This window comes from Antrostomus carolinensis, unplaced genomic scaffold, assembly GCF_000700745.2.
Source record: "Antrostomus carolinensis isolate BGI_N321 unplaced genomic scaffold, ASM70074v2 scaffold23184, whole genome shotgun sequence".
Lineage (NCBI taxonomy): Eukaryota > Metazoa > Chordata > Aves > Caprimulgiformes > Caprimulgidae > Antrostomus > Antrostomus carolinensis.
This window is the reverse complement of record NW_010313159.1, coordinates 17,098-28,951: the sequence shown is the minus strand read 5'-3', so window position 1 is coordinate 28,951 and position 11,854 is coordinate 17,098. Positions and strand designations below refer to the sequence as shown.

Genomic DNA, 11,854 nt, shown 5'->3' with positions numbered 1-11,854 from the left:
ATTTTCAGGTGTTTAATTTTTGCAATGTCCTGATGCTTCATCCTGACTTTTTAATATCCAGATGGTCACACAATCAAGCCCTGGAATGACAAACTCTGAGAGCACACATTCTGTCCTTCTGTAAATGGAACGTTCAGGAGAGCTCACTGCTCCTAAAGAGTTAATTCTGCACAAAAAATGTAAAATTCAAGGTTTTGCCATTTTCCATGGATTAATACTTTGCTGTACATCTCCTCTCTTACTCAACTTGTCTCTTTCTTCTTTTCCTTTCAGATTTTCCTCTGGTTCTGTTGAGGAACCTCCGTCATCCTGTCTACCTGTTGGTGGTGTTGGCTCAGGTCAATCTCTCTGCCATGGTTGCTGGTTTAGCAACATTCATGGGGAAGTTCCTGGAGAGACAGTTCTCCCTCACGGCGTCCTTGGCCAACATGATCATCGGTAAGTGTTGCTGGTGAGGTTTGCCAGCTTTTGAGCACCTCTTAGAAAATAACCTAGAGATAACTAAGAAACACCTTTTCCTCTGGAGCCGCCCTTCTCCTTCTGTTACCTACAGACAGATGTGGCACAAGGTCCTTGCCCATGTGATTTCTCAGCTACTATCTACTTTCATTCCTTCACATTGCAGCCTGAGCTTGCTAGAAGAAAATCTTTGAAGATGTGGAGAAATGTTTGTTATCTAAAATTGTTCCCAGTAATCAAGGAGTGGAAGCCAAGTCATTGGTCTGGGACAAGAGGAAATGGCCTCAAGTTGTGCCAAAGGCAGTTGAGATGGGATGTGAGGAAGAATTTCGTTGCTGAAAGGGTTCTGAGGCATTGGAAGGGGTTTCCCAGGGCAGTGGTGGAGTCCCCATCCCTGGAGGGATTGAAGAGTCGTGTAGACACAGTGCTGAGGGACATGGGTTAGTCACAGGGGACTGGTCAGTGTTGGGTTCATCGAATCATAGAATCACAGACTGGTTTGGATTGGAAGGGACCTTAAAGCTCATCCAGTCCCAACACCCCTGCCAGCAGCAGGGACACCTTCCACTAGACCAGGTTGCTCAAAGCCTCATCCAACCTGGCCTTCAACACTTTCAGGGAGGAACAGCCACAACTTCCTTGGGCAACCTAGGAACCATAATGAAGGAACTGATCCAGTTCAGAGGGTGGAAAAGAAACTACAGGACTTGCCTTTCCTCAGGTGCTGTGAACATCCCTGGAGCGATGGTTGGGATCGTGGTGGGTGGTGCCATCTTGAAGAGGTTCCAGATGTCCTTGAGGCAATGCAGTGCCATGTGCATCCTCGGCATGTTCCTCTGCCTGCTCATGGCTTTCCCCCTCCTCTTCATCGGCTGCCCCACGCAGAAGGTCGCAGGAGTTACCTACAGCGAGAGGTACTGACAACTCCAACTAGACTGGGCATGGGTGGGTCATTCCCAGAGCTGTGGGTACATCCCCATCCCCAGCTGCACTCCTCGGGTTGGAGGTGGGAGTTAAGCAGATTATCCAGAAATGGGTTTATTCCCTCATGAGAAACAGTTAAAGGTGATAGAATAAGGTTAGAAATTAATGTTTTTGTGAATAACCACCAAATCCACTCGAGTTCTTACTCCTTCTAACTTCACTGACTGGCTGTGAAACCTGAAGTGAACACATCTTTGGCACAAACAGTACAAGATTAACATTTCATCTTGGAAACTGTGGCTCGTGACTCACAAGTGAAAAATTTGGGCAGGGGCCAGCTCTGAGATCACACCTCCAAAGCTGTGGCTGCTTCCCTGTGCAGCTAAACATGAGCAGGACCTTCTCATCTTCCCTCAAGGTTGGATCTAAGTTGCTGTAAATTCATATATTCAGCATCTTGTGGTCTCAGCAGAAGCTGGTCCAGGCTCTCAACAGGGAGCTCACCACCTGCATGTTGCACTACTCCAAGACCCCACATTTGGGGACAGATATGAAGGAAGTAGGTGACTCCATTGTGATCATGATGCTTTGCCCAGGTAGAACAAAGGCTTGAGGGGTTATAGTGGAATTTCTGTGGGTTCTCTTACATATGGGGAAGGTTTTGTTAAGCAATCAAGTGTTTCTTTACTAATCTTAATACACATGGAGTATATTTTCTATAGAAGATGTGTATTAATGGTGCTCAATACCATGGATTAATATTTTCTTCCTCTCATAGCTCTGAATTTGGACACCACACCTTGGAGTGTAACCTCCACTGTAACTGCCCTGAGAAAGCCTATAACCCCATCTGTGGCTCTAATGGTGTTGAATACATCTCACCCTGTTCCGCTGGCTGCAGAGTTGTAAATATCAATGAGGACAACAACTCAGTCCTGGTGAGTCATTCCCACTGCTCTAGTGTCCTGGCTTGGGATGGCTAATGAGGGATGGCCCATGTGGTGCTCACATTTGTCAGGTTTTCTGAGACAGGGTCCCAGGTTGGCCAGAGAAGCTGTGGCTGCTCCTCCCTGGAAGTGTTTGTGGCCAGGTTGGATGAGGCTTTGAGCAACCTGGTCTAGTGGAAGGTGTCCCTGCTGCTGGCAGGGGGGTTGGAACTGGAGGAGCTTTAAGGTCCCTTCCAACCCAAATCATTCTATGATTCTATGACTCTGGATGAGACCTTCAGTGAATCCTCTGGGAAGGCCTTATTAGACTGATGTTATTCCATCTTTCAAGGTTAAAAAGTCCAGTTCCAGTGTGCATCCTCTCCATAAGTACCAGTTTTCAAGCCAAATGTCTTCATGAGAAGATAATTTAGTGGGAGAATCCTGATGTAGGGGTTAGAGAAATGGGGTTTGCTCTTGGCTTTCCCTTCATTTACCAACTTGGCAGGATTATTTTGCTGCTCTGTGTTTCTTTCTCCTCTGCTGCTCCCTACTTGCCACCAAAACCCTACCAGGGCTGAGTTTTCACAGTGCCAATGGACTGTTGTGTCTCCAGGCAATAGAGTTCAACAAATAAATAGTAAGGAAATCTTTGCCACTTCAAATCCCTATCTGAAAAACCTTGGCAATCCATGTAGGGTGAGCAGTTTTCCACTCTGTTCCTGGCACAGGATATAATGCCACCAGGAGACTATCCGGGCACTTTTTAGCACCATTTTGTTAATTAACAACACTTCATTTTTAATAACAATTATGTTTCCTGCCAGAGCTTAGTCCCAAATATGCTTTTCCCCATCCCTGTGCCTGCTTTTTGTCCAGCAGATCCTTTTCAACTGCTTCTACCTCCTCAAAGATGCCTCCAGCCCTTTGACATCCTATTTTCCTGAACATCACCCAATCCTGTATTCATTGTGTGTATTATTGGATGTGGACACATGCTACAACAAAATCAGGGCTCCCTTGATGGTCCTATGCAAACCCTGCATGGTAAAGCTCTTCCTTTAGCCCTGAGATAATCTGCTGAATCTTCTTTCCACCTATTGATGCATCTCAAGGAAGTTGTAGATGCCCCCTCCCTGGAAGTGTTTGTGGCCAGGTTGGCTGAGGCTTTGAGCAACCTGGTCTAGTGGAAGGTGTCCCTGCTGCTGGCAGGGGGGTTGGAACTGGATGAGCTTTAAGGTCCCTTCCAATCCTAACCATTCTATGATTCTATGATTTTTGACTCAATTTGAAGTTGTGTGGGAACTTCTTCTGCACAGGGATTGTATCTCAATATGTTGCTAGAGATGTCAAGCCATGTGTCAGCACGGAATAGCTGGAGCATGTTGTATCTCCCTGGGATGGAGGAGCTCAGTGATGTGGCTGCAGATGCTGAGCTCTGTTTCTTTATCATGTTGAACCAGGATCTGAGTTTAGGTGTCTGCAGAACAACCTTCATCCCTCTTGGATTTTGGGTATTACCTGTTACAGGAAAGGAAAAATGAAATTATTGCATTTTTATGGCATTTCTACAGCTCCTGACTTCTTTGCTATATATATATATATATATATATAATTTTTTAGCATTTTCAGCATCTCTTTGCCAGTGCAGGGACCCGTGGCCTACTGCTTTCCATATCCCAAACACCTGGGTTTCTAGAACACCTCTCATTTTGGAGAAAAACCTGATATTTGCTTTGCTGCAACCCTTCCAGAGAGTTACAAAAATCATCAGAGGGCTGGAGCAGCTCTGCTGTGAGGACAGGCTGAGAGAGTTGGGGCTGTTGAGCCTGGAGAAGAGAAGGTTCCAGGGAGACCTTCTAGTGGCCTCCCAGTACCTGAAGGGGCTCCAGGAAGGCTGGGGAGGGACTTTGGCCAAGGGCAGGGAGTGAGAGAACAAGGGGTGATGGCTTGAAAGTGTCAGAGGGGAGATGGAGATGAGATGTGAGGAAGAAATTGTTTGGTGTGAGGGTGGTGAGCCAGTGTCCCAGGTTGTGCAGAGAAGCTGTGGCTGCTCCTCCCTGGAAGTGTTTGTGGCCAGGCTGGATGAGGCTTTGAGCAACGTGGTCTAGTGGAAGGTGTCCCTATTGCTGGCAGGGGGGTTGGAACTGGATGAGCTTTAAGGTCCCTTCCAACCCAAACCAGTCTGGGATTCTATGATTCAATGATTCTATTTGTTCAGGTCCAGCATCACCTGTTGAAGAGAGGTGGCCATGGGGGGGTCCCCTGGGACTATGGGATTCTCAATGTCACAGGGTTTGTGGTTTTCTAAGCCCTGCTCTGTGCTCACCATGTGTGGCCATAGGTGAGAGCAGGAATATTCCCCTGTCAACACACACCCCATAAAGTAGAAATAAGCCCCCACCAGGCAGAGTTTGATGTGTGCAGTTTTCTCTCTTCAGAAAACAATTGCTAAATTGTCCTCTTGGGGATTTTTGATGCACAACCTTGAAAAACCCAGAGCTGGCCATGAGCCATCCATCTGCCCACCCCTGCCTGGAAACCACAGCCCTGGTTTCAGGGTTGCTCTGGTTTATTCTCCTTTCCCCTCTTCACCGAGTGGTTTTTCCCAGCCCTGGTGTTGCATCAGCCTGGTGGCACTGTGACCTTAGATGATACATCTCAAGAGGACAAGTCACCGGTGGTTTTGTGGCTTGTCCCTGATGCTCAGAGGGTTTTTGCAACCAGGATCATGCTCCCTTCTCTAAAATCCTCCGAGGTTTCAAATGAAAGGGGCAGAGCCCTTCCTTGTTGCCTCCATCGTGTCCATCTCCAGCCTTTTTGTCTCTATGTGGCTCTGTACAAGTCCCCTGAATATCATGACTCCAATTCTCTATAAAAGGTGGCAGTTGCACAGATCAAATGAGTTTTAATTTATCTAATTGCATTTTTGTTAACTGCTTTGGCCTAAATTAATCTCAGCTATCTTCAGCACTTATCTGTGGTGGGTTCTCTGGAGACCCATCTCTTCCTCCCTGACTGCAGAAAGAGCCCAGATGATGAGTTTGGTTGAGTTTGTTTCAGATGGATGAAGAAGATAAAATCCTAGTCTTAATTTAAAATATTAAATCCTCTTTTCTAGAAGTGGGAGGAAGGATTTTGTTCCCTTTCATCCTAAATCTCCCCCCCCCACCATGCTCTCAGTGTTGTGGGAACAGGGATTTGGGAGAACTTGGGCTGCTTCTGCCTCTGGATCACCCTTTTGCAAAGTGCCATCTTGCTGTGAATCTGTTCCCCTCCGGCCACAATAAGGTTGTGCTCATTTTATTTAAAGATGTCTGTAAAAAAAATGAGTTTTTTTGGTTAAAAAAGGAAAAAAAAAAGAGAATGGTGATGAAAATTTGGAGAAAAATAAAAAAAATCCATATTCCTCACCCCAGGGCATCTTTTCTGTGCCGGTTATTGATGATCCTCTCTCAAAGATGAGGTTTTGCATTTTCCCTTAGCAAGTGTTTTCTGATGTAACACTTCCCTGAGCTCCAGCTCTGGCTTTGATTGCCACCTCTGCTCTACACGTATCCCTGGATGAAGGATCTTGCAGCAGAAGACAAGCTGGGGGTACAGGTGATGGAAGCCAGGCTGATCCCCTAGAGGTTTCCTCCAAAAAGATATAACACAGATCACTGAGCTCACATCAAGCTTGGATGTTTTATCAGCTGTGGGTGAGATTATTCTTTCCATGCCAAGGATCCAGATTTATGCAGGATGCCAAAATATTCAGTTGACAAATGATGACATTGAAATAAACTGGTGTGTAAGCACCTTCAGTGCACACCAGGCGTGAAACACGGGACTGGAAGCACTGGAAAAAGAAATTAATTTAAAATATTAAATGTTCTTTTCTAGAAGTGTGATGAGGGATTGTGTTCCCCTTCATCCCAGATCTCCTCCCATGCTCTCAGTCTTGTGGGAACAGGGATTTGGGAGACCCTGGGATGTTCCTGCCTCTGGATCACCCTTCACTAGAAGGATTTGCTGCAGGGAGTAGGGAGGCATTGCTGGGACTCACACCAACAAGGCAAGGATGTTTTTAGGTTGGAAGCATCTCCAGGTGCTTCTGGAAGCACAAAGAGAGGACTCAAGGTACCACTGTAGATGAATGAAGGCACCATTGGTGGTCCCAGCTTCCCCATTAGCTGTGCATGCTCACCCATATGACATGCCCATGGGACCTGGTGGGACTGGGACCTCCTTGGAAGCATGTTGGAGGTTGGAAGTGGGGATGGGAAGATATGTTTCCTCACCCACTCAGTCAGCTTTGTTGTATGTGATTCTTTCCCCGCCTCCCCCTGCTCCTCAAAGTGCTGAGTGCTAATTACTGCTAATTATTTCCAGCCAAAACCTAAACACCCTCTCTCCCCATAACAGCTGGCAGCTATCCCTGGTATCTCCATAGCCTTGAGCAGATCAGCAGCTTCTGGATTTTCTCTCTTTACAGAACTACACCAACTGCAGCTGCATCTCTGAAAATGGGCTCTCAGGGTTTGCCAAGCCTGGGACCTGTGGCACCGGCTGCTCCCACCTCTTCTTGCCCTTTGTGGTCCTGTCCTGCCTGGCAGGGATCCTCGCCAGCACATCCCACACACCGTCCTTCATGCTCATCCTCAGGTGAGCAGGTTGGGTTGGCCATGGTGTAGATGCAGCCACTCCTGTAAGCATGACAGAAACAGCATCCAGAGGTTGGATTTGGAAAACCAAGGTGTCTTTGAGTTGAGGAGGAAGGTTTTCTCCAGCTGAAGAGTTGGAGGGTTAAATCAGCCTGATATTGCACCTTGTGCCCAGTTCCTCCTCCTGCTTTCATGTGGTTTTTGAACATCTTGGTGCAGGGAATGAAGAACGGGGCTTCCCTGCTGCTGTCACCTGGCAGTGGATGTGGTTGTCCATCTCCTGGGCTACATATGCCTCAGGATCAGGTTATGCTTTGCTAACAAAGACCTGACATGCCTGGGCAGGAGAAAAACATCAAGCAGCTCCAGTCTCAAATGCTGAAACAGGAGAGACCTTCAGGACATGCTCTTGTAGACCTGACAGTAACAGAGCTCCTGCTGCCCTAAGACTACAAAAGCTTCTCCATGGTCCCTTTGGGTGTTGCTGCTGATCCCTGCAGCAGTAAATGGAGATTTCAGGCTTCTGGAGGTTTTATCATGGAGCCACCAGTGCTGCATGGACAATTTATCATGGAGCCACCATTGCTCTTGCAGACAACATGGCGTTCACCAACAGGCTCAGGCAAGGAGCAGCTGATGGGTGGGTGGGTGGATGTCACGTTGTGCCAGACTCCCACGGCATCTCCACCCACCAATGGGGCCGTGGGGCTCACAGGAACCCCACATTGCCATCAGTACCCCCCATTCCTGGTCTCAGCACAACCTTCAGATCTAGCAGCCATCCTGTTCCTTCTCCCCACCCATGGTTGATACCTCATTAATGAGATACCTCATTAAGGAGGTACATCATTAAGGAGATACATCATTAACTCAGCATTAATTGAGCATGGTGGTACTCTGGCACTTTTTAATGCAGCTCTGTGTTAAGGAGTTTAATTATCTTCTGTTGTGGTTTAACCCAGCAGGCCACTAACCACCATGCAGCCGCTCACTCACCTTCCTCCCACCCTGGGGAACAGGGTGGAGAATTGGAGGGGTAAAGGTAAGGAGACTCAAAGGTTGAGATAAAAACAATTTAATAATTGAAATAAAGTGAAATAATAATGATAATATTAATTAAAGTAATAATAATGATGATAATAATAGCAGTGAGAGAATATAAAATGATTGATGTGCAATGCAATTGCTCACCACCCACCAACCAAGGCCCAGCTTGTTCCTGGCTAGTGATCCCCAGAGAAGGAGAGAGATCCTGAAACTGCAATCCTGGAAAACTGAGAGGAAGCTTTCCAGCCAACCCTCATTTATATACTGAATATTATGTTATATCATAGAATCATGGAATGATATTAAATATCCTGTTGTCCAGTTGGGCTCCATTGCTCTTGCTGTGCTCCTATCCAGCTTGCACAAGTCCTTCTTCTGCACCTGCAGTCAAGGAAAACATGAGAATTTGGAAAGTCCTTGATTTCCTAGCAACAACTAAAAACATCAGTATATTATCAACGTTCTTCTTGTACCGAATTCCATACTAAATCCAAAACATAGTGCCATTCTAGCTGCTAAGAAGAAAATTAGCTCTATCCCAGTCAAAACCAGGACACCTTCTTCCTTCTGATGGATCTCATTTGAAAACAACCTCCCTTCCCACTGCACAGAAGCAATTAGGACTCTTATTTTCCCAAACCCTTGGAAAGTTGCAGCAGGCTGGAGCCAACCTCAACAAAAGCCCCAGGCTGGTGGGACCAGAGCCTGGGATGATCAGGACATCACTACTATTATTATTATCATCATTATTATTACTTTAATTACTATTATTATTATTATTTCACTTTATTTCAATTACCAAGTTAGGGCTGTGCTGGGGGAGAGGAGGAAAAAACCATGAGGGAATCACGGTGTTAAGTCTATAAATAATATTTCCAAGTACATTTCTGTGGTCAAAACACTCCAGACAGTGGCTTTTTTTGGGAAAAGCTGTGGTTAAAACTTATTTACCTTAAAACTTATTTACCTTAAAAACTATTTACCTTAAAACTTATTTACCTTAATATTTAATTTACCTAATTTAATAATTACTTGACCTTATTTACCTTAAAACTTATTTACCTTATTTACTTAAAACCTTGACTCCCAAGCATTATTAAATCAACATTTATGCCATGAATACACCAGGAAGACAGAGAGGAAAAGGAAACTGAGTCCCCTGAGATGGGAGGACCTAGAGGTCCTGTTACCACCATTGTGTGAACCCAGCAGGAAACCCAGCCTGAAATCTTAATTTCAGAAAACTGGAATGGCACTAAAATATCCATCAGGGCATCCCACCTCAAATTAAAAAAAGCTACTTTCTCAATGGATAAATCATTTTCTCTTTCATTTATAAAAACATCCCTTGTGTTGCTTGTGTTTGGCAGAGCCACTGGTTATACTGGGTTCTGTTTGTGTTTTCCTCCTATGGATTCTTTAAATTAAAAGCAAAAAGATTTAGCTGAGCTCCTCCTTGTTTCTTACAGAGTTTGGGAGGTTTTTTTTTCAAGCCAAGAAAAAGGTTTTGTGGTAAATTTCTAGTCCTACTGAATGAAAACTGCATCGTTTTTGCTGACGTCAATAGGAACCGCCTGAGGTTCTCGGTGGTTGGGTTGAAGGATGATTTTTTTGGGGGGTGAGGTACCATAAAGTTTCATAAAGATGCCAAAGAGAGAAACATCCATTTTTTTGTAGAAATGCCAGAAAACTCAATTTCCATTTTGTTTTTCAGGAGCATCCAGCCTGAAGATAAATCGTTTGCAGTTGGGATACAATTCATGCTGCTGAGAGTTTTAGGTAAATGAAAAGGTGGTGAGATGTCATCTTGGAAAATCATGGCAGCTCCTGAGGATTTGAGGAGATTTTAAACCCTGAGCAGCTCCAGGGCTGTAGAATTGCTCTTTGAATATTCTGAGTTTCAGACTGACCAAAGCCTTGTCAGATGTTGCCTTGCAGGGTCTGGGTGGGTTGCACGTGGTGGGGAGGGGACAACATGTCTCCATGGGGTTACATCTCCGTGGCTATAATAGAAGAGGTTAGAGAATTAATTTAGGTCCAAGAAGGTAGCTGTGTGCAGATAGTGACATGTTTACCTCCAGCCCATCAGGGTGGCTGCAAACCACGTCCTGTGGTCCCACTTGTTATTTTTCCTATGGTGAAAATTCATGTTCACCTGGAGGTGAACATGAAAATTCATGTTCTGGAGGACCCCAGAACATGTTGCTGCAGTTATAGGAAGGATCATACGTGCACAGTGTGTGAAGGAGGTGAGCATCATTCCTAGGATGAGCAATGGTCCTTTATCAAAGAGAAATGAGAAAAGAAGGACCTTCATGCATCTTGGTGGGGTGTAAAGATACAGTCAGCCCTTGGCATGCTGTGCAGGATCAGTGGCTTCCTTGGCCACAGCAAAGAAGACCATCTCCAACCACTTTCCACCTTCTTAGTAAATGGGAAAGTAACCAGGGTTGGGTCTATCCCATAAGGTAACAAAGTCCCTTCTGACTCTCTGGTTCCAGCGTGGATGCCAGGGCCCGTTCTGTACGGCAGCGCCATCGACACGACCTGCATCCTCTGGGAGAAGAAGTGTGACAGGAAGGCAGCCTGCAGATACTACGACAATAACCTCTTCAGGCAAAGGTAGGGATGGGTGGTCAGGATAAGGGATAGAGTCACAGAGGGAAACCCAAGGGGAACGTGTCATCAGGTCACCTCTGATGTGGGATAAGTTGTTGCTACATGTCTAACCTGGCCACAAACACTTCCAGGGAGGAGCAGCCACAGCTTCTCTGCCCAACCTGGGACACTGGCTCACCACCCTCACACCAAACAATTTCTTCCTCACATCTCAGCTCCATCTCCCCTCTGACACTTTCAAGCCATCACCCCTTGTTCTCTCACTCCCTGCCCTTGGACAAAGTCCCTCCCCAGCCTTCCTGGAGCCCCTTCAGGTACTGGGAGGCCACTAGAAGGTCTCCCCGGAGCCTTCTCTTCTCCAGGCTCAACAGCCCCAACTCTCAGCCTGTCCTCACAGCAGAGCTGCTCCAGCTGTAGGTGGTCTTCCATCCTCAATGCAAATTCATCATTGTTGAATGACTCACTGCCCAGTAGCTACATCAAGTCTTATTCACCTTCAACCCCAAGACATGTTTTTATATGTCTCCTTCTTACCAGAAGATATGCTTTCTTCATGTAACACCAAAGAGAAGTACATCTTGATAGTTACTCCTCCTCTTTCCACCACTCTTCTCCAGAGTCAAGCTTGCAGCAGTTGCTTGCCCACTGCAGAATGCACCCAAGGAACCCATCTCCATGCTCAGTATCTGCTGGGTGCCTGGGGACATTGGATGTTGGTGCTTGGTGAACATAGGAATGTCCTTGCTACCCTGATTTATTGTGTTTCCACACCACAGGTATCTTGGTCTCCAGTTTTTCTTTGAGGTGGGAGCTTTCCTGTGCTTCGTGACTGTGTATGTGATTCTCAGACGGCAGGAGAAGGAAGCCAGCAAGGCAGAAGAGACAAAGGCAGACCCAGAGAAGGAGAAACTGGCAGGGAACTCCATAAAGAGCCCAGAATCCAAAGTGTGATGCCAAAAAAAAATGTGAATTGCAATCCCTGTCCATGGAGATGAAGTCATGTGAATCACTTCATACCTGAACTGTGAAGGATGGATGGATGCTTGGAGTGATGGACAGTGAGGCTGCTTCCTAATCTGCTGGGTGGGATGTGCTACTCCTGTACTGCCATGGGAGTTTGTCCATACTCTGTTCTACACCTGCCATCACCACCTCAGTGGTGGAGCGTGCTCCTTCACGTGGATTAATCCACACACATTAACCTTTGGACATTGAAGTCTTCTGGAGTTAACG

General features: G+C 46.1%; 1 protein-coding gene across 1 annotated transcript; it reads left to right on the top strand.

Annotated features, from left to right (window-relative positions):
- Positions 1 to 273: 273 nt before the first annotated feature.
- SLCO2B1 (solute carrier organic anion transporter family member 2B1) lies at positions 274 to 11,631 on the top strand (the record flags this gene model as incomplete). The annotated part of the gene is made up of 7 exons (XM_010167263.1): positions 274 to 438; positions 1,181 to 1,373; positions 2,162 to 2,321; positions 6,787 to 6,956; positions 9,717 to 9,781; positions 10,504 to 10,624; positions 11,398 to 11,631. Coding segments are annotated over 7 exons (1,049 nt in total), but the record flags the coding sequence as incomplete, so codon positions are not given.
- Between the last annotated feature and the right edge of the window lie 223 nt (positions 11,632 to 11,854).